At 39.4% G+C, this 23,408-nt stretch overlaps 1 protein-coding gene across 2 annotated transcripts; it reads right to left on the reverse strand.

The window, feature by feature from the left end:
- Nucleotides 1-2,343: 2,343 nt before the first annotated feature.
- Nucleotides 2,344-6,344, reverse strand: LOC127164711 (fucosyltransferase 7). 2 transcript variants are annotated; one of them, XM_051108740.1, is made up of 2 exons: nt 6,261-6,344; nt 2,344-4,476 (listed from the first exon to the last, which is right to left on the reverse strand). In XM_051108740.1, exons 1-2 carry the CDS (start codon nt 6,305-6,307, stop codon nt 3,408-3,410), a joined length of 1,116 nt encoding a protein of 371 aa, XP_050964697.1. In that variant the 5' UTR covers nt 6,308-6,344; the 3' UTR covers nt 2,344-3,407. The 2 variants fall into 2 exon arrangements, with proteins under 2 accessions (XP_050964697.1, XP_050964698.1); XM_051108741.1 differs by having other exon boundaries at nt 5,292-6,330.
- Between the last annotated feature and the right edge of the window lie 17,064 nt (nt 6,345-23,408).

Consider the following 23,408-nt stretch of genomic DNA (forward strand, 5'->3'; position numbering starts at 1 on the left):
ATAAGAGAGTTCTTTCAAAAACACTGACAAATCTTACTGACCCTAAAGTTTTAAACAGTAGTGTTTTCTGCTTCTTTTTTTTTTTTTACGTGGCTGTGAATAAATGAAAGTGTTCGAAATTTATGACTCTTAATTTATTACTTCTACTTTCAGCGTGCAATTATTCTGCATATGCATTAATAGTAATATTGTGGCATTTTGCAGGTACAACGTAAAAGCAGATTAATTTTGTTATTTGTTAAGGCCACAATGGCCATTCACAGGTGCCCCTACCCAGCCCACAGCATGCCCACACTTTCCCCACTGTGCCCACATTCAGCCCACACTTGCCTCACAGTGCCCACACCCAGCCCACAGCATGCCCACACTTTCCCCACTATGCCCACACTCAGCCCACACTTGCCCCACGGTGCCCACACCCAACCCACAGCATGCCCACACTTTCACCACTGTGCCCACACTATCCCCACTGTGCCCACACCCAGCCCACAGAGTGGATATACTGTGGGAACTGTTATGGGCCCACAATCAGCCCCATTGGGGACCCACTCTGCTTTATGTGGGCCAGCCCACACTTAACCCACACTTTTGGGCTGTCCTACTTGTGCCCCACACAGGCCCCATAGTGTGGGACCCACACATGCCCCGCATTTCACGCCGGTATCGGGCTAGATTTTTTGCCCGCAGCGGACATGTTTGCTTCATATTACAGTTAAATACTGTGTAATTTACAGAAATCGCTAACAGTGTATGATTAGTGTGATTGTATTTGATTGTACATTTCAGTTTTCATTTAACATCACTACAAAAACAATTGTAGTATTGTTATTTGTGTTGTACCTTAAGAAATTACAATACTTGTCAGTTAAGACTGGACAGTATATCGACAAAAAAAAACACAAACAGTAAATGTATAAGATCAAATGTCAAATACCGTAAGGTTTTGAAAGTGTTCCATGTGTATGTGTATGTGTTTTTCTTTGTACTTTTCTGAATTACAGACTAAATAAAAAAAAAAGTACCAATGCTGCCAAATCAACACATTCTAGTATTTTAGAATAGATGACAATGAAGTTGTTTCTTTATAATGCCTCTGTTTTGAAAGCTTAGAGTACATTTGAGTGAACCGAAAGTAACAACTTATGATGACACTATTTATAATTTTTTAATTTATTGGTAAATTGAAGAGTGCGCCTTATCTAGCGATTGAAAGTGGGGATTTTTCAGTGATTCTTTTTGCAGGACACACCATTATACCAATAGGTGGCGATAAGTGACTGTCTTTTTGTGTCATTAACTCAATTCAAGTACATTTAAATGACCTGATCAGAAGATCAGTGTTTACTTTAGTGTGTTGTGAAAAATCACATCTGTTCGAAAACATTAGCATGGGTGAAAAGATGGAATTAACGATAAAGTTAACAGTTTACTGACAAAAGTGATGACAGTAACATGAGATCCTCTACCCAGGGCCCAGGACAAAACGTTGATGGGTTTTTAAACATAACTCTCTTGGAATCTTAAGTATGTGTTTATCAAAAGATCTATACTTTTCTCAAATATTAATACAAATTCTCTAAGAATTCTTACCTGCCAGAAAGATTCATTTAAATCTTTCTCTTGTTTCTACAAGGTGCATAAAATGAAACCACAGAAACAGCCAGCTGAAGATACCTCTTTCTTAAAGAGGATGTGAGACTTAGTCCCCGCTCAACTTTTTTTTTCGATCTTAAGACATCGAAGTCAAAATGCATTGGCCACATTAAGCTTTTGCTCTGTAACACTACTATCATATGTTATGTCATCAGGATTTTCACATCAACACACTAAGAAAAGAGAAGTTGTCCCTTGCACTAACTGTCTTGATTTCAGTACAATCAGTACAATTTAAAATAACGTCAGTAGCTCTGGGTGCTTCCTTTAGGTCATGCTTAGAAAAGCACAGAAGGCTGTGAAGACAAAGAGGTGAGCTGATCACAAATCTTAGACAGGATAAAATCAATTCAGTCTTTAGAGAAGTGACTAATACTGATCTGATGTGATGGTGTGAAGGTGAGAACACTTAGTCATGACTTTGCATTGTTTCACTTGAAACAAAAAAAAAACACTCAAATACTGTTTTAATAACTATACAAGGTACTTTCGTTTTGACCAATCTGTCACCCTGTTTCACACAACCACCTCCTGAAAACATAAAAACCACACTGAAATATCTTAAATCAGGCACCTTATTGTTATGCACCAAAGTAATTTTGTAGAACAATAGCTTAGTGTTTCTATGCACTAAAATAATATTTAGCATAGTTAATACTTAACATAATTTACAGTCCTCTGAGACTGATATGCAAAATGATACGCAAAAAAAAAGTTCCATTATAAATGCTTAAAATAAACTACCATATAAAAATAGAGAAAAGGACTCACAGAACCGCAGATCCTCCAGGTTTGTGTTTAATCAAGGATGGGCAGTAGTAAAGATTTTAAAGAAAGAGCCACAAAGCAGAACCACCAGGACAAAAAAAGCATAACTGTTTTTAACTGATTTTTAGTCTGGCATGAACATACTTAACATCCTACAGATACAAAAGTGAGCTGGCATGTTTCTCTGACTCATTTTAGAAATCTGTGGGCAGAATTCTGGGGGTTTTCAGGCGTGGCAGTCTTAGAAAATAGTTTGACACAGAAAAGTGGGTTAGTGCTTTTAATATCTCTATAAAGTTTTATCAAATTAATTCATTTTTAAAAATTGGGAAAATATGATGTGGAAGCATGAATTGCTGGCCTTAAAACTGCATTGATGAAGCTTTAAGAGGACTTGATCTAAACTTGATAGCAGCCTGTTAATATTGAATCGGAAGGGCGTTCTGACACGTTTAGTGCACATAGCTATATTCAGTCATATGCATCTGGGGCCGTATGTATAAAGCTCAGAGTAAAATTTTAGCGAAATCAATTCTCTAACTGCAGAAATAAAAGTAGTAATTATGTTTTTTCACTGGAAAATTGGAAAATTAGAAAAATGCAGCAATGTACCGGTGATGACAGGGTCTTCAAACAGGTCCACCAAACACACCAGTGGCCAAAAGTGATGTGTGGAAGGTTTTAATGACCTCACATTTCACATAAACCATAAAAAAACACTGATCAGTGTTGCCAACTGCTTTCAATTGAAACGAACTAAAACAGTCACTAAATGTAGCTGATGAGGATGAGGTTAATAATGGCGAGTTCATGAACATAAATATATCAGTGGAAGAGTGTTGCAATCTACATTTTGTTTGTCCAACAAATTGATTTACTTATTCAAGTCCCTGGACGGGTTTCAAATACATTTGACAGTACTTTCAAAGAACAAATTATTTGAAAATCCACACTTTTAAATAAAACAGCTTCCTTGAAAAAGTTAGTTACCTGTTGACCCAGCTGTACAGATCATTGTATACTTTTTTATGCTTAGAGAGCTCATCATAACGCATGCAGATATTACAGAATCTCTCTCTCCAGTCTGTGTACATTCTAACATCATAATAATTGTGCCATCTAAAATAAGATTCATAGCGTTTTCTATCAGCAGCCACTTGATTTAGGAAAGTAGCCAGTGCCTTAATGCTGCTGAAGTCATTTACATGGATGAATGACTCTGGTGGAATTGATAGTTCATAAATGTTCCTAGGTGGGCCGAGCACCACCGGCACGCTCCCCGCCTGAAGGGAGTTCCGCCACAGCTTCTCCGTGATATAGTCTGTGGATACAGAGTTTTCAAAGGCAAGGTAGAAGTAACATCGAGATATTGTGGAAAGCAGCTGTTTGTTTAAGAGCGCCCGCTTGGCCCACAGTCCGTATACTTCTATCAGTTTTGATGGAATGTGTTCTTTCAGCTGCTGGAAAACTAGAGAGCGACTCTGACTGGCTTTGTATTTGCTGACCACCCAGCAAACTAGGCAGTCGCTCTTCTTCGGAATGACGTATGTGCCATTAGTCCTTTTAGAAACAAGCTCTCCGTATGGCATGAAGATGTCAGCGTCACGCCGGTAACTCATCGTCCAGTTAAACAAGCCATTGTAGTCGCTAAGATTGTGGTTGTTCATAGGAGGTTCCAGCGATAACCAAAGCCATTTTTGCATTGGTGGACGCGTAAGGTGGAGGGGCAGTTTCGATTGACCAGTCCAAAGCTCATTGTGGTGGAAGACTACAACATCTGCTTGAGCAAAAAGGGATTGGTTGTCCTCCAGAAAGCATCTAGGGATTTCATATTCATCCATACAGACATTTCTCTCCAGTTTGTAGCGAACTCCGAAAGGCCAGTGCCACAGGAGGATGGTGATGTTGCCCACTGGGCTTTTAGGTCTGCCGGTCTCAATATGGCTCAAGAGTAGCACGTTTTTACTCCAGGATAAGAAATTGTAGAGCAGTACAAAGCCAAACAGATAGCAGAGGGCACGGTTATGTTTTTTCACTAATTGCATGGCACAAATGCTATAAAGACAAAGTGGTGAGGTGGTCACAGAAAGGTTAATATAGTGTATGTGTTACTTAAAATTAATGTAAGTGAAACAAAACAAAATATTACTGCTGGGCAATGATTAATCGCATAAAAAGTTTTTGTGTATATAATAAATGTGTGTACTGTGTATATTTATTATGTATATATAAATACTAGGGCTGTCAGTTTAACGCGTTAATTAGTTATGAAAAATAATGCGATTAAAATACTTTAGTTGACTGTTGACAAATGCATAAATGCATAAATGCAGTTATGCCCTAAAATTCAAGATATTGGTGTAAAAAATGCCCCTGTCTGTGTTTTGTCTCATATATATATATATATATATATATATATATAGCAAGAGCAATAAGACACGAATGCTGATTTTGTCCCGATTTATCACAAGCTTATATGTGATTTTATAAAACAGTTCAGTAAATACGAAGTTGAAATTGTGTTATAGTTTAAACATTATTACCGTTGAAGCCACAGCAGAATTGTTGCGCGTCTCTGAGCAACACAGCCGTGTTTAGTTTCTGAATGAATTCACGTTTCTAAGGAATGTCTGAATTAATATGTTTCAAAGGCCCATTCATAAAGAGAGCCATTTACTTCATTTCTGAATGAATCAGCCGGTTGAATGAATCGAACCGAATAAATGAATGACTGCCACCTAACAGATTTAGTTTCTTATTTAGAGTATCATTTTATTAAAAAAAAATATATAATTAAATTAAATAATAATTAAAAAATTAAAGGGATAGTTCACCCCAAAAAATAAAATAAATTGTCATCATTTACTTACCCTCATGTCGTTTCAAACCTTTCTTTTGTGGAACATAAAAGAAAGTATTTTGAAGACTGTTGGTAACAAAACATGTTTTGGTTACAAGTGACTTTCATTATATGAACAAAAATACTGGGATGTTTCTCAAATGATCTTCTTTTATGTTTCATAGTTTACGTTTACGCAGCCTAAATGTTTATGTGTAATCAATTATGTTGAATTAAATAAAATATTTCTTTCTAAAGCTACAGTTTGTAATGTCTACTTGATACTTTCTCATTTAACACAAAAATAGCGTTAAATAATCGTTTGTGGGTATTTTCACAAATTTATTTTGTGATACATAATGTATGTGTCTTTACATATACATAATAAATATACACAGTACACACATATATATATTATATAAACAAAAACTTATTTTAGATGCGATCAATCGTTTGAACAGCACTACAATATATATATATATATATATAAATCATACATCTACAATTAATTTCTTAAATAATTAATTTCAGGTAGTTGCCAAGTAAATGTTATCCAATCTTTATTAACATTAAACATGATGTACTACAAAACTAAAATTAAAACTAAAACTTACTAAAACTAGAAAAACACATTCAAATATCAATAAAAACTATAATAGGATATCAATGATAGTAAAATAATTCCTTTTGACAGTAGCGACTAACATTTGATGATATGATGGTGTGAACGCTTCATCATCACTTTGCTCTTTAGTCACAAATTCGCATTGGTTAGTTTTCATAAACACTGTATAAATATTGAAGCAGGTTGGAATTAATATACCACACACTGCCATTTTAATATACAAATTTATTTTTCTAAAACATTCAAATTAAAGGTCAATAATTCACATTTATCCAAATTTATCTGTAAATATATTTCTTTTTTATAATTATTAAGGTCATTTTTGTAAATGTGTTTTCTAAAACATTAACAGGCACAATCAAATCATGTACTTGCCTAGAGTTGCGAGTCCGGGAACAACATGAAAATGAAGTAAGCGACATGTTTGCATGAAAGCAAAGTGCCACTGCTTACAGGGTGTATGACATATAGACTCAGAGTGTGTATCCGGTTTTGCCCCGCCTGTTGGCAGACAAATTCGCAATGCAGAAATTTAGACACATGAAATCAACTGCGTTGCAAAGATTCAAGTTGCACATGTGTAAAAGCCACACCTCTTTGAGCACAGATCAAGCAAGATTACCTCAGTAATATTATACAAAACTATGTGCTTATAGTGGGCTACATGTGGCTCAGATAATATTTTACAGATAATACCGGGGGGATTTACAATAAGGCCTAATTCAAAGTAGGGATGTAACGTTATGAAAATTTCTTATCACGATTATAGTGACCAAAATTATCAGTATTATCACGGTATTGTTATGATTGTTATGTACTGGAAATGTTCAAAAAGTACTGACACATAAATCACTTAACTAAGTTTTATATTTAAAATCAACAAACAACAAATAAAATGTCTTTTTTATTTGCATAATCACTAAAACAGCAGTAGCCTACCAATGTTATCTGGATTTTAAATGACAACATGACTGACAACAGTTCAACTAATAGCATGTTCAAATATCTAATGTACATTTTCAAATAAAGCTGTGTTTAAATGTGTAGAATCCACGTAAGCTTATTTTTCATCAACCGGTCAAAATTTAGGCTACAGCAGGGCATGCAAATTCGGTCTGTTTTTTGGCCAGACAAAAACTGCACACAAGCTGAATGTAAATGTAAGCCTCTGTAAATCCACTGTATGGCACTAGATGGCGCTTTTGGAAAAGCTGAATTACAGCTGTTTTTCGTTAACTCTGTGGATAAAGCAGCATTGCGATTAAGAACACTTCTTTAACCCTCTGGTGCTCTTTTTTTTCTTTTTTTTTTCTGTTTTAAATTTTTAAAAATCACAGCTTCATCGGAATGGTATGAAACTCTGTGACTTTTATGCCATTTGGAATGTCAACACAAAAAAAAATTGAGGGCATGATTCAAGCAGACCAAGTGGTCGTAAAAAAAAATAGTCACACTTGTGCTCTTCGGTCTAAAATGACCGACCATAGGAAATGAATGGGAAATCGACAAAAATACAAATATTCAGAGAATTTTTGTGTGTACAATCTACAAATCCTCCACAATGCTGAAAAAAAGTACACAGCAGTGAAGGGGTGACACTCTAAAACACACCCATTCATAAACACACCCATTCACACACACACACACACACAGACACACACACATTATATACACACCTCTCTTCGGTCACTTTTGACCAAAACATTTTCGGTTTTGAATTTTTCAAAAAATCACAGCTTCATCAGAACGGTACCAAATTCAGTGACTTTTATGGCATTTGGAATGTGAACACATAAAAAATGAGGGCACGATTCCAAAAAAACCAAAAAAAACAACTTGTGCTCTTTGGTCAAAAATGACCGACCACAGGAAATGAATGGGAAATCGACAAAAATACAAAAATTTAGAGAATTTTTCTGTCTCTTTCTCACACATCCACACACACGCACAAATGAACTGTAACACAGCAAATTGAGAATATGTAAAATAAAAAAATATATATATAAAAAAATTACATATCCAGAGTGCAAAAGACACACACTCTCTTGCATATACAAATTCAGAGAGTATCTATGTATACAATCTACAAATCAGCTGCAACGCTGAAAAAAGTGAAGGGGTGACACTGATGTAGACACATCCACTCACACACAGACGTGCACACACACACACACACAGGCACACACTCACACACAAGCACACCTATGATCTACGGTGTCTATAAACAGCAGAGTTTTGAGAATTAATTTTAATTATTCTCAATGGCAAAAAAATGGATATTAATTACAGCATAAATATTAATTATTACCACAAAACCCTCTCAAAATGCAAAATGCAAAATAAAAAATATTATTAAACAAAAATGAATTCGAATGGTTTTACTGAAAGAAATTACAAGATGCGTTACAGGTGTCCGGTCACTTCTGACCGCAAAGAGCACAAGTGTGACTCCGAAACGAAGAGCACCAGAGGGTTAAGTAGAGCGTTAACAAAATGCCATCAAATCTTTTCTGAAGACAGTCAGAACCTTCAGAGGTACATACATATAATTAATTTATTCATATATTCATTATAATTCCCGATTTATGTTTCTGCCGGTGGGTGCCCAACCCCCAATGGCGTAGGGACTGCAAATGCATTAGTTAGCAAATAATACACGTGTTCTTCTAAGAAGGTTGCACTTCACTAAATAAAATGACTTAATAAATACCTGTTTACAATAAGTACAACTTATTCCCGCGCACACGTAATATCTGAGGGAGCGCAGATCACTATATATATGGGAGAGGAAGTCTGCTGCAAGCCGAGAGATTTGTGCTGGCACCCTCTCATACAATAATGTACTCTCGACATTTACCATTAAAATAAGGCCAAAAAAACTACAAATGAACTATGAAAACGAGAGTAAAGTCTATGCAATGCATTTCTTATTGCTTAAAATGAACGGAGACTATCTCGTGATTTTCCGTGGGCACTCGATTATTTCCGTGGGGATTGGCCTATGCCCTTAGCACTCTTTTAAAACATCCACCATCACACAAAACGAAACTACTCTGCGTGCTGTGCGCAAATGAGACTGTTACTTAAAACTGTGCTTTATGCTGTACAGTATTTTTTTATCATCAGTTGTTCAAATCGCGGTAATCAAATACGGTTTTAATGATAATAAAAATATGAAACGGTAATACTAACCGTGGGGAATTTTATCATGATTTATCGTCAAACCGGTAATCGTTACATCCCGAATTAAACATCCCGTTAATATACCTATTATATTATATTATATTATATTATATTATATTATATTATATTATATAGACTGCATATGTTTCCATTTCCATTTTAAAAACATTCTAAAAAAAAAAGCACAAAACCTCTGTGATTCACCGAGTTGGCAGTTCAAATAATTTGTGCCTTCATTGTCGAAGTGAAACTTCTTTGTGGGTGGAAGATAAGATTTTGTAATTGCACCTTTTTCTTTTTCCTTTTCCTGTTGTGTGGACTGGTGTTGGAGAGACAGCGAAAACCACAACCTGCTCTCCAATCCGAACTTGACTTTTAAAATGCTGTGTATGCTTTTTGGCCTCATACTGATCATTTGTCACTATGAGCAATATCAGTTTAATCCTCACTGTCTGAAATGTCAACATAAATGTTAATGTCAATCAACTGACTGTTTTGACATCACATTATGAAGCTTAAAACAGTCGGGTAGACTGGGGAGTGTTGTAATACAAGTTGTAACACTGTCAGTGTGTATGACCGCTGTGGTGTTGTCATCAATATCATACACTCCATCATATTTTTGAGCTCACAGGAGAAGTATTTTAAGATAAAAAACTTTTTTTTAATTAACTGTTTTTTTTTATTCCTCTGCTGAAACTTTTTTTTTTAGATTTTATGTGCATCTTGGCATTTCTATCCAGCATTTTTTTGTGATATCCCAAAATTTGCATAAAAATACTGTAGGTGGATGGCAACACATTATTTCAGCAAATTACCTCACGCTGTTACCTCACGCTGTTGTGCATCAGCACAACATACACAGCAAATTCTATTCAATTATGGATAAGTGTCTTACAAAATGTATCATTTCTATCCACCTTATTCTTCAAAGATGAAGTAAGTCTATGGGCGAGACTTCCAGTTCATTAGCCGCTATAGGAAAATAACAAGAAGAATAACAACAAGCAGTAAATGGTAAAACTGTTTGCATTAACCTGTTCATAATTAAGATAACTCATTAAAATAATATGCAATATTAAGCAGCAAAATTAGCTGTTTTGTACAGCTAAAAATAGCTGGGCGCAGATAAGACCGGAAGTCAGACCAATAAAATTTACAAATGACCGCGGCCGCTATTATGGGAAAAATGTCAGTATTATGTTTGGTTTTGTCTGGGTTTTCCTTGTGTTTTCCCCCCTGTGTTTCTAGTACATTTGGTTTGCTCTGTTTGCTCCCCCTGTTGGTTTTGTTTATTGGTTCTGTCTTGCCCTTATTTGTACTTCCCCTCGTTATCTCGTTTGTAGCCACTCCCCTGTTTCAGTGTATATATTGCTCCTTGTGCCTCACTTCCCTTGTCGGTGATTGTATTGTCTTCAGTGTCTTTCCGTTCGTTGTGGTTGCTGGTTCCCTGTGTTTCCCTGTGTTTCCCTGTGTTTCCCTGTGTTTCCCTGTGTTTCCCTGTGTTTCCCTGTGTTTCCCTGTGTTTCCCTGTGTTTCCCTGAGTTTCCCTGAGTTTGTCCATGTTGGATTATTTAATAAAGCAGCATTTGTTGGATCTCCGCTCTCCTCCTGCTCCTTCCACGCACACGCACGACGTACACAACCGTGACAGAATCACCGACCGCTATACAAGATGTTCCGGGCTGAAGAGAGGATCAGGAGCCTTCGACAGGCGGAGAGGCCGTTGGAAAAGTATGTGGAGGAATTTTTGAGCTTTTACCATCTGGTGAGCTGGAACGATGCAATGATTAACACGTGTTTTTTAATGGGGCTAAAGGATGATTCTCTGGTCTGTTCGATCGCTTATGAGGAACGCTGCAAACCAGTTGCAGAGTTTATCAACCATGTCCCTGCTCTCTGTAATTCCAATTTCTGTGTCGATGTGGAAGACTCCGATCTTCCCCCCATTAACAAACACGTGGCCGCTCCAACTCACCACCAGCCAGCTTCCTCCGCATGCGGTTCCAGCGGGCTCGTTTCCTCCGGTCCTTCCTCGTTCACCCCCGTTCTCCACAATTCCTCTCTCATCCTCAGCCCGGAGCCCGCGGCCAGCTCCCAGCCGCCGCCCGCGGTTAGGATGGCCCACATACTGGACCCCCCACTAGTATCTGTGTGGGCAATTTACAGTCAAGCGGGTTCGTCCAGTCGAGCGGCTTCGTCCAGTCAAGTTGCAGCAGCGGTTCCTGAGTTAAGTCAAGTTCCTGAATCCCCGGCCAAGATGGCCGTCAAGCCTGAATCCCCGGCCAAGATGGCCGTCAAGCCTGAGCCCCCGGCCAAGATGGCCGCCGCCACGCCAGAGTCTGCACGCAAGATGGCCGCCGCCACGCCAGAGTCTGCACGCAAGATGGCCGCCGCCACGCCAGAGTCTGCACGCAAGATGGCTGCCACGTCAGAGTCTGCATCTTATGAGTCTAGTCAAGTTGCAGCTGCATTTCCTGAGGCAAGTCAAGTTTCTGAGTCAAGTTACAGCTGTGTCTCCTGAGTCAAGTCAAGTTACAGCTGCATTTCCTGAGTCCAATCAAGTTTCGGAGTCCAGTCAAGTTTCGGAGTCCAGTCAAGTTGCAGCTGTGTCTCCTGAGTCAAGTCAAGCGGCTGAGTCAAGCCAAAGCTGTCGTTCCTGAATCAAGTAAAGTCACAGCGGTTCCCCATGAGTCAAGCCAGGTTGTTGCTGGCGTTCCTGAGTCAAGTCTCATTACCGCTGTGGTTCCCGAGTCACGTCACGTCACGGCTGAGTCAAGTCACGTCACGTCACGGCTGAGTCAAGTCACGTCACGTCACGGCTGAGTCAAGTCACGTCACGTCACGGCTGAGTCAAGTCACGTCACGTCACGGCTGAGTCAAGTCACGTCACGTCACGGCTGAGTCAAGTCACGTCACGTCACGGCTGAGTCAAGTCACGTCACGGCTGAGTCAAGTCATCCTAATTGTCTGGCGTGGGGACCTGATCTAACAATTGGCGTTGTTGGCAGGATGGAATAACATGGTGCTGTTATCTCCATAAAAGTGGAGTCTGGATTATTTCTCGCACGACCAGATGGTGGAATGTCCCAGACCACTGGGCTTCTGACTCCGGGGCCACCAGTGAGGACGGGGGCGACTCTCACAGGCGTCTTCTCCTGGCTTAACTACTGCAAGGCAGAGTGAGTGTGTTCTGTTTGACATTTCATGAAAAATTCAGTACGTACTGTGGTGGTAGCTTTTTGCTACTGGGTGAGATTATATTATTTCTCCAGTTATGAAGGAAGGCAGATCTTAAGCTAGATGAGATAATTGAAAAGCTGAAACAACATCCAAAGAGCACTTTAAGATCAAAGAATCAGAACTAGAAATAGTTGCGAAATATAAAATTAGGGTGCAAAAGGGCAGTCTTTGGGAGCCTGATGACATCAGAAAAGCATGGGGTAAAATTCAAAGAATGAAAACTAGAGAATCAAGGCGAATCCCTTGGATTCTTGCCACTTTGTCTAAATGTAGGAAATGGGAAATGAAACTGCAAACAAACAATCATAACACAGACAAAGAAATTATGGAGAGGAAGCTGAAGGGGTTACAAGACAGGTGTCAGGAGCTAAAAGCTCAGTTTGAAAATGAACAAAAAACCCAAAACAGCTAATGCTAATGTTCAAAATCTACAAATGACTGGCCAAACCAATTTTCTGTTTTACCACATTCGAAAGCATCTGGTGCTGATAGTGACACTGATATGACCACAGATTCAGATTCTGACACAGACACTGATGATTGTGAAGGGGCAACAGCAAAGCTTAGGCCATTGAGAGTAAACATCTTCAGAAGGTTTATCTTCAGGTTTATCTTTGAGGTTTATCTTCAGAAAACAAAAGAAGGAAATGTGTTAATGGATTGTGAAGTCAAAGATTCAGATGTTATGCAGTACAAATATACACCCCCAACTTTGAAAGAGGTGTATGAGCGGTCAAAAGAGGTAGGAAATATTAGAAAAAACCCGAGATCAGCTATAGCTTGATTGGAATCTTTGAAAGAGATTTTTTCTCTGTCAGTCAGAGATGGGTTCAGCATAGTCTCAGTCAACCTGTCATCAGCAGACAAGAAATGTTTGAAAGAAGCTCTTGGTGAATCTTTAAGTAGTGATCTTTGAGTAGTGATTGATGACAGGGCTGAAAGAGAAGGGTGGAAGAAACTTAAGGCTTGGTGTAGGAAAGCACAACAGCAAAAGGTTGATTGGAATGAAATTACAAGATGTAAACAAAAGACAGATGAAAGTGTTGAGGATTACACTGAACGATTGTGTGAGACCTTTTCACTTTACTCTGGCTTGGATGTTGGCTGTGAGCCATCAAGTTTTATCAAAACTCCGGGCAAAGGAGGGCCTTTCCTATCAGTTTGGCTGAATGGGTTAATTCCTGAAATTGGGAAAGGAGTGTGTACCAGGAAGGAGGGCTTAGGCTTCCTGACTGACACTAATTTTACTATTGAAGAATTGTTAATAACTGCAAGAGATGTGGCATGAGCAGAAAACCAGGCTTCAAAGTTGGTGCGTGTTTTGATTGCAGATCCTAACAGCTCTAATAACAACATTTTGAAAAAATGTGGAGCAGTGCCAAAAGTAAACCAAGCAAACCAAATTTTGAGGCCAGATATCTGTTGGAAGTGTGGCAGAGGTGGTCACTGGTCAAAAGATTGTAAAGCTAAAAGGAGACCACAAAGTCAGAGATTTGAAGCCTTTCTCCCTCTTCCTCCTCCACCCTCCCCTCCTTCAGACCCGGTTGTTCAGTTTAGTCAACTTCCGCTTGAAACACAGCAAAAGCTGTTGAGTGCTTTCTCTGCAGCCCCAACGGTCTCTGCGGCCCCGGCAGCTGCAGGGGCAGAGACACAACAGTTACAGGGAAACTAGATAAGCCCCCCTCCTTTCTCAGGGCCTTGGAGGGAGCGGTTATTACTAAGCCGGACGGCTTGTATGTAAGGGCCCATATTTTGAGTACATCACTTGATTTGGATCTCCTTATTGACACTGGCGCAGAAATAACAGTCATTCCATCTGATTTTCTCACAGAAGTTTCTCTAACATCAGAGACTATTCATGTTACACGTGCGACAGGAAAAGGGGCATTTCTCACAAAAACACAGCCTCTCACTCTTCTGTTTGGCCCACGTGTAGTCACTGCTGCAGTATGGGTGGGTGAGGTTACTCAGCCGGTATTGGGAATGTATGTATTGATGAATTTAAATTCAGATTTGCAATTTAGAGATGGGAAAGTCACATGGCAGTTGAGAACATTAATCAGCACTGATATGCAATCACACCCAATTTGGGCAAAAAACAAAACTGATTGTGGGTTACTTGACATGGAACCTGTTACATTTACAGGAACTCCTCCTCCCTGTACAAAGCAGTATCCTCTCAATCCAGCTGCGGTGGAGGGTATAATGTCAGTGGTTGAGCAGTTAGAGAAGGGAGATATTGTTATTAAAATCAACAGTCCCAGTAACAGCCCTGTATGGCCAGTAAGAAAACCAGATGGATCATGGAGACTCACAGTTGATTATAGGGTGGCAAATCAGTATATTGATAAGATTAGCCCTCTTGTGGCCGACCCATCAACAATTTTCAGACTAATTAAACCAGAACACAAATGGTTTTCAGTATTTGATATGGCTAATGGATTTTGGTCTGTGCCAGTTGCGAAGGAAATCCAATCATGGTTCTCATTTACAATTAAAGGTCAACAGTACACCTTCACAAGGTTGCCGCAAGGCCTACATAATTTGCCTACAATCTATCATAAGTCTTTGCAAAAACATTTGAAAGATTTTGATTCAACATCAGTTATCATTCAATATGCTGCTGATATTTTGATTTGTTCAGCAGATAAAACCGAAGATGAAAGAGAAGTCAAGCGGCTGCTTGATTTCCTGTACAGCAAAGGTCACAGAGCAAACCTGAAAAAAGCTCAACTGTGTCAGACAGAAGTAATTTATTTGGGTCAAAGTACAGTGGGTACGGAAAGTATTCAGACCCCCTTAAATTTTTCACTCTTTGTTATATTGCAGCCATTTGCTAAAATCATTTAAGTTCATTTTTTTTCCTCATTAATGTACACACAGCACCCCATATTGACAGAAAAACACAGAATTGTTGACATTTTTGCAGATTTATTAAAAAAGAAAAACTGAAATATCACATGGTCCTAAGTATTCAGACCCTTTGCTCAGTATTTAGTAGAAGCACCCTTTTGATCTAATACAGCCATGAGTCTTTTTGGGAAAGATGCAACAAGTTTTTCACACCTGGATTTGGGGATCCTCTGCCATTCCTCCTTGCAGATCCTCTTCAGTTCTGTCAGGTTGGATGGTAAATGTTGGTGGACAGCCATTTTTAGGTCTTTCCAGAGATGCTCAATTGGGTTTAAGTCAGGGCTCTGGCTGGGCCATTCAAGAACAGTCACGGAGTTGTTGTGAAGCCACTCCTTCGTTATTTTAGCTGTGTGCTTAGGGTCATTGTCTTGTTGGAAGGTAAACCTTTGGCCCAGTCTGAGGTCCTGAGCGCTCTGGAGAAGGTTTTCGTCCAGGATATCCCTGTACTTGGCCGCATTCATCTTTCCCTCGATTGCAACCAGTCGTCCTGTCCCTGCAGCTGAAAAACACCCCCACAGCATGATGCTGCCACCACCATGCTTCACTGTTGGGACTGTATTGGACAGGTGATGAGCAGTGCCTGGTTTTCTCCACACATACCGCTTAGAATTAAGGCCAAAAAAGTTCTATCTTGGTCTCATCAGACCAGAGAATCTTATTTCTCACCATCTTGGAGTCCTTCAGGTGTTTTTCAGTAAACTCCATGTGGGCTTTCATGTGTCTTGCACTGAGGAGAGACTTCCGTCAGGCCACTCTGCCATAAAGCCCCGACTGGTGGAGGGCTGCAGTGATGGTTGACTTTCTACAACTTTCTCCCATCTCCCGACTGCATCTCTGGAGCTCAGCCACAGTGATCTTTGGGTTCTTCTTTACCTCTCTCACCAAGGCTCTTCTCCCCTGATAGCTGAATTTGACCGGACGGCCAGCTCTAGGAAGGGTTCTGGTCGTCCCAAACGTCTTCCATTTAAGGATTATGGAGGCCACTGTGCTCTTAGGAACCTTAAGTGCAGCAGAAATGTTTTTGTAACCTTGCCACAATTCTGTCTCTAAGCTCTTCAGGCAGTTCCTTTGACCTCATGATTCTCATTTGCTCTGACATGCACTGTGAGCTGTAAGGTCTTATATAGACAGGTGTTTGGCTTTTCTAATCAAGTCCAATCAGTATAATCAAACACAGCTGGACTCAAATGAAGGTGTAGAACCATCTCAAGGATGATCAGAAGAAATGGACAGCACCTGAGTTAAATATATGAGTGTCACAGCAAAGGGTCTGAATACTTAGGACCATGTGATATTTCAGTTTTTCTTTTTTAATAAATCTGCAAAAATGTCAACAATTCTGTGTTTTTCTGTCAATATGGGGTGCTGTGTGTACATTAATGAGGAAAAAAATGAACTTAAATGACTTTAGCAAATGGCTGCAATATAACAAAGAGTGAAAAATTTAAGGGGGTCTGAATACTTTCCATACCCACTGTATATCACAGGGTGAAAGGCGTATAACACCTAGTCGCTGTGAGGCTTTTAAATCACATCCAGTTCCTCAAACCATTCGAGAGCTGAGATCCTTTTTGGGCCTATGCAATTAGAGTCGTGGTTGGATTGAGGGGTATGCAGAAAAATCACAACCCTTAATTTGTTAAAGGGAAATCCAAGAGCCCAAGATCCAGTTAACTGGACTTCTGAAGCTAAAATGGCTTTTGAGGAACTAAAACATGCCTTATGCGAAGCGCCCGATCACAGAAAGTCTTTTACATTGCATGTGAATGAACAAAAAGGCTACATGACATCTGTTTTAACTCAGGAATGGGGGGATCAAAATAAACCTGTAGGGTATTATTCACACCAGCTTGACGCTGTCTCTTAAGGCTGGGGGCCGTGTTTACGAGCAGTTCAGGCAGTCTATTTGGCCTTGCAATGTGCAACACCCGTAGTGCTTTACCAAAAGATAACCATTCGTTGCCCACCCTCTGTGCATGCACCGTTATCGCTAGGGAGAGCTGCTCGTGTAACACTTCCTAGATGGATTAAATGGTCCACTGCACTAGAGATGCCAAACATAACTATTGAAAAAGCCACTTCATCAAATCCAGCCACATTGCTTGCTCCATCTGAAGCAATTCCCGACAGCCATGACTGTGTAGAGATTGTACAAATGTTAAGTGTGGATGAGCACTTAGATAATTCACCACTCTAAAATCCTGATTTGATTCTATACACTGATGGTTCATCTTTTGTGGACAAAGGGGAACGCAAGGCAGGGTGGGCAGTAACCACAGACTCAGAAGTTTTAGCTTCTGGTGCCCTATCACCGGGAACGTCAGCTCAGCAAGCTGAATTGATCGCACTCGCAAAAGCATGTGAATTGGCTGAAAATAAAACGGCTAACATTTATACTGACTCTCGTTATGCCTTTGGTACTGTGCATGACTTCCGAGCAGGCTGGCAGCAGAGAGGTTTCCTCACGTCTGCAGGAACCCCCATTAAGAATGGTCGGGGGGTGGAGGAACTCCTGAAAGCTCTGCAGCTTCCAAAACAGGTTGCGGTGCTGAAGGTAAAAGCCCACCTGAGGGGAGGTTCGAGTGAGGTTAAAGGAAATACCCTTGCTGACCAGGCAGCTGCAGCTGCCACCGCAAGAACGACAGAAACTCCTACTGCTCGAACATGTCATCTGCGTGTGACATACTACTCACAGCTCAAAGACATAGCTGAGATACAGGATCAACGCTCCAGAGAGGAGAAATGGAAAAGGATTGAAAATGGTTGTAAATTGGCAGATGACAAAATTTGGAGATTTCAACAGCGAATCATAGCTCCAAAAGCCTTGATTCCTTATTTGGCCACAAAGATTCACAGTGTCGGACACTTAGGCGTTTTTCAAATGTGTTCATGTTTTAACACAATTTGGTGGGCGAGGGTTTTTAGGAAACATGCGGAAGAAATGGTTCGCGGATGTGTGACTTGCCAAAAACACAATTCGGCACCCCCAATTCCATCAGTTGCAAGCAGAACCCCTGCACCCTCAGGGCTGTTTTGTGAATTGCAATGTGACTTTATAACTCTACCAAAATGCAAGGGTTATCAAGATGTCTTAGTCATAGTTGACAAATTCTCAAGGTGGGTAGAAGCTTTTCCCACAAAAAAAAGGCACTGCTGCCTTTACAGCTAAAGTACTGGCTCGAGACATCATTCCCAGATGGGGAATGCCACACACTATTGATTCTGATCAGGGCACACACTTTACTGGTCAGGCATGTCAGGAAGTCTGCAGACTTCTGGGGATTCAATGGCACTTCCACTGTCCAGGGCATCCTCAGTCATCAGGCATGGCCGAACGACTTAATCGCACGCTAAAAACATGACTGGGTAAATACGGAACGACAGGATTAACGTGGGTAGATGCCCTTCCATTGGTTCTGTGTAGTATCCGTTCATCAGTTAACAAAGAAACTGGGCTAAGCCCTTTTGAGGTGATCACAGGTCGACCAATGTCACTACCAGGCACTCCAGATCTTGCTGAGGCAGATATACATTTGATGTCAGATTCTCTTTTGACATATTGTATGGCTTTGACTGAAGCAATACAAAAGGCACAAAAACAGGTTCAGGATGCGTGGAAATTGCCTCCAGAGGGGGGGACATAGTATTGTACCAGGGCAAATGATTTATGTAAAAAAATTACAACATTCAGGTCTAGAACCACGATGGGATGGTCCTTATATGGTTTTATTAGTTACCCCTTCAGCAGTAAAATTGCTAGGTAAAACTAGATGGACACATATTAGTCATTGTAAATTAGTTCCCAAATCTTAAACAACCTGGCGAAACGCTGTAGGATGGAGTCATGAGGAAGAACCTTGTCTTTTAGTGACTTGGGGGCCACCCTCATGATGAAGATATGGTGGGTGGGGGCTCATGGGTAGCTTACACCAACTGCTGTCTAGTCACCAGATAATCTTATGGGAGTCAAAACAAAATTAAATTGTTTAAAACAAAGTTGTTTTTATGGCCATGAAGCTCTCTTGTTTTCCATTTTTGTGTTTATATTTTCACAGATTTATGTCAGCAGCCTTCAAGAACTTCGCTGAAAGATTCAGGCCTTATCATACTGAGAACTCTCCTTGGTGACAACCACCAGCAGACAGAATAGCTGGAACCTACATTTCCAGCCTCGGGATTCTGCCGGAAGGACAGACTGGCAAGAGTTTGTGAATTCCGGTTGGGTGTCTTCATTCCGCGAGCAGAGACATTCTGAGCTTCAAGAGTCACAACTGGAACAGTTGCAAGTGTTGTCACATGACAGAGCTATACTAGCTGTAGGTTTCGGGATGATTCATGGATACACCACCCTGAAAATCAACCAAGCTGGACTCTAACTGTATGCACTCAATATCTATTTTGGCCTTCAATCAACATATATACAGGGGTATTGAAATTTAAACCACATAACTGTCATACAAGATTTTCTCCAGAATCTAAGTTAAAACCAGGCCAGTGGTTCATTTTTAATTATTACACTAAAGAGTATGTTTTCACTATGATCTTTGGAGATTCTAATTGTACCAAATCACAAGGTGAAGCTGGTGCCAAGTGTATGATCATGAAACCACTGATAATGTCAAACCCTTACAGATGTGTTTTTAAAGTTGTAGATTATCCATGGGAAAGTAGATGGCTGTTCACAAACAGTGTGTGTCACAACAGAAATTGTTCTCATCCCATTTTTAATTTGTGGTATTTGCCAACATACAGCAGTACTAGTACTGAGTCTAGCCATCAATTTGCTCTTAGTATAATATTCGAAGGGAATTCTTCCTGGTGCATAGAAGGGAACGGTTCAACCAATTCCAAGCTAAATGTGCCTCTCCAATTTTTGCTCCTAATGGTACACACTTTGTTTGTGGTGACAAGGCTTATCCATTCCTTCCAAAGGGATGGGTGGGTAGATGTTTTTGGCCTATCTCTTACCAGCAATGCGAGTAGTGCCAGAGGATTATGTGAAACACCATTTAATCATGACACGTACTAAACGTTCAATTTCAGAGACTGAAAAATGGTTAGGAAGATTATTTCCATTCTTAGGAGTAACTGATTTACAGAATGAATTACAAGCATTACATGAAGCATTTGAAGCTACAGCCAGTATCACACTCATTTCAATTGCTAATATTTCAGACGAAATACACGCAATGAGAAAGGTTGTTTTGCAAAATCGAATGGCTCTTGACATAGTCTTAGCTTCCCAAGGCAGGACTTGCAAAGTGATTGCAACTGAATGTTGCTTATACATTCCAGACAATGCCAGAAAGACAGTCCCTAATTTAGCTAAGGTCCTGCATGAGCAAGTAACTAAACTTAATGAAGATAACAGCCTTTTCTCATCTGATTGGGACACATGGTTTAAATCGATATTGGGACCAATTTGGGATCATTTAAAAAAATCTGTAGTAGTGGTAATTTCAGCTTTAATCATCATTTTGTTCTTATGCATTACTATTAAGGTGTTGATTTGTCTTATCAGACGTTTGACTGTCACAAGGCCTTTCACATTCAGGCCATCATCCAATGCTAGACGACATACTCCCCCAACTGACGCTGGTACGCACGATAACCTGTTCTTTTAAGAACATGTAGAAGGGAAAAGTATGAACTGGCCATCCAAACTTTTTAAAGATGTGTTTGATAAAGATTATGAAAGTTTGCTTGTAATAATCATTTAATTCAATCATATATGATTAAGAGGGGGGAGTGAAAGATCCTTAGATCTTTCCATGCAAAGTATTGTGTTGTGTTTAAATTTTACATTTGTTTTCAATTTTATTTATTTACATAATTATTTATAATCAGTTTATAATCATTAGTCATTCACATAATTCATATTTAATTATTTATTTGATTATTTAAGTATTTATCATTTATTCATTTATTCATATTATTCATTTATATTATTCATTTATATGTTTTTATATTTCATATTTCTTATTATTTTCCCTGCTTATGCATTTTCATTATTGTTCAGTTCCATGATTGTGGGGTTTCATGAATTGTTTGGTCTAAGAAATAGATAACGGGGATGTTTATGGAAATTCAAGGTTTATGGGATGTTGAATCCGTTTGATATATCATTGTTCTTTGAGCTGTATTCCCCAGACAAAGTTTGAACATTGAGACACACGCAACTGTTCAATAAATTCTGTTATACCTTTTTACCATCATCACTTCGTCTCCTGCTTCTGCTCTTTTCTGGCTTCCATCGGTCAACTTCATAACTGACAGAAACCTGCTGTTAGTGAGGTTGGGGTAACTACAGCTTGCTGACTAGTTGTTCTGTTACCGGAAAGACTGATCTTTTCTGATGGGATCTGGTGTCCGGGGCTGGATCCTAATTGTCTGGCGTAGGGACCTGATCTAACAAATGTGTACAGTAAACAGATTCAGTGGTTCAGTGTCTTTTTGTAATGAGCTAGTTGAATCATTCACTCAACTGACTCATTAAAAACACTGAATCAATTCTTCAATATGCTTACACACAGAAGGAATTTGTCTTGATGATAGATGCTTCCAGTGCACAGAAACATCACCACCATTAACAAAAAATAATTCCCTTGTGTTTCAGTTAACCTTCACTAAGGAGCCTTTTCATTCAGATTCAAAGGGCCGATTCATTCACTGAAATATTAAGAATAGCCTATGAGAATAGATTATTCGGAAGTCTGACTATAGGTCAGTACATGGTAGTTTCATTTACTTATAGGGAACACCAGGTATTAAGACTCATATGGCTTAATAAAATGTAAATTATGTTTCTTACTGAAATATGTAGCAGACAATCCATGAAAGACTTACATTATTTAAAGGAAAAGTCCATTTTCAGACCAACAATTTACAGATAATATACTCACCCCACCCCCTTGGCTTCAAACGATCCCAAATGCGTTTGTGAACGATCCCAGCCGAGGAAGAAGGGTCTTATTTAGTGAAACGATTGGTTATTTTCATTTGTATTAAAAATAATACAATTTATATACTTTTTAATGTCAAACGCTTGTCTTGTCTTGCTCTCCCTGAGCTCTGTATATTCTGGCTCAAAACAGTTAGGGTATGTCAAAAAACTCTGACCGTATTTTCTCCCTCAACTTCAAAATCACCCTATATCGCTGTTTTAGCTTTTTTGTTAAGGGTGTTTCATTTTCTTTATATATTCACTTTGCAAAGACTGGGTCGGAACTTCTGCAGTGATGTAGGATGATTTTGAAATGATTTTTGAAGTTGAGGGAGAAAATACGGTCAGAGTTTTTCAACATACCCTAACTGTCTTGGGTATACACAGAGTTCAGAAAGAGTAAGACAAGACAAGCATTTGAGATTAAAAAGTATTTAAATTGTATTTATTTAATGAAAGAAAAACGACTGTTTCACTAAAAACTGGATTGTTTACAACCACATTTGGGATCGTTTGAAGCCGCATTAAACAGCATTTTGGAAGTTTAAACTCGGGGCACCATATCAGTCCATTATATGGAGAAAAATCCTGAAATGTTTTCCTCAAAAAACACAATTTCTTTACGACTGAAGAAAGAAACATTATCTGTAAATTGTTGTTCTGGAAGTGGACTTCTCCTTTAAAAAGAAAGGAGAGGGTGCTTTAAAAAGTTTTATACATATTTTGGACTATGGGAAGAGGGGGGGCTGCCATTTTTTCAATTACGTGAAATGGCTGCACTCCTTGAACTACTGCCACTACCCGTTGCTATTTTTACCGCAACACAACTCAGAAAATAAAATACTGATATGATGCCACATTGTGTAGTTTTTGATTTAACTTTCAGTCAAAGGGCAACAAGAGAAGTGATGTAAGCAGCGTTGCTAGGTTTTCACAACAAAACCCACCCAACTGCTACTCAAAACTAGCCCAATCGCGTTTTGAGGGGGGTCCCCTGTTAAAAATCATGTTCAGGGGGATAAAATACCCTTTTTTTTGTCAGGCGTCCCGAAATATGTATTTCAGGGACTAAATATGATGTTATTGGGGTCACTTCCATGGGAAAACCGTGGACTTGGCAACACTGTATGTAAGTCGTCACTGCTTTTCCAACAATAAGAAGAGGAGCAAAGAATGGGAAGACGCCCGTGGACTAATAAAACTTTCTAAAGACCCACTTCTTTGTTTTCTCTACTTTAGCC

The sequence above is a fragment of the Labeo rohita genome, chromosome 5 (assembly GCF_022985175.1).
Source record: "Labeo rohita strain BAU-BD-2019 chromosome 5, IGBB_LRoh.1.0, whole genome shotgun sequence".
Taxonomy (NCBI): domain Eukaryota; kingdom Metazoa; phylum Chordata; class Actinopteri; order Cypriniformes; family Cyprinidae; genus Labeo; species Labeo rohita.

Coding starts and splice junctions, on each gene's coding strand:
- LOC127164711 (XM_051108740.1), bottom strand. CDS start 6,307: ATGTCGCTTACTTCATTTTCATGTTGTTCCCGGACTCGCAACTCTAG. Junction 4,477..6,260: donor TCCCGGACTCGCAACTCTAG/GCAAGTACATGA, acceptor TTGTCTTTATAG/CATTTGTGCCATGCAATTAG.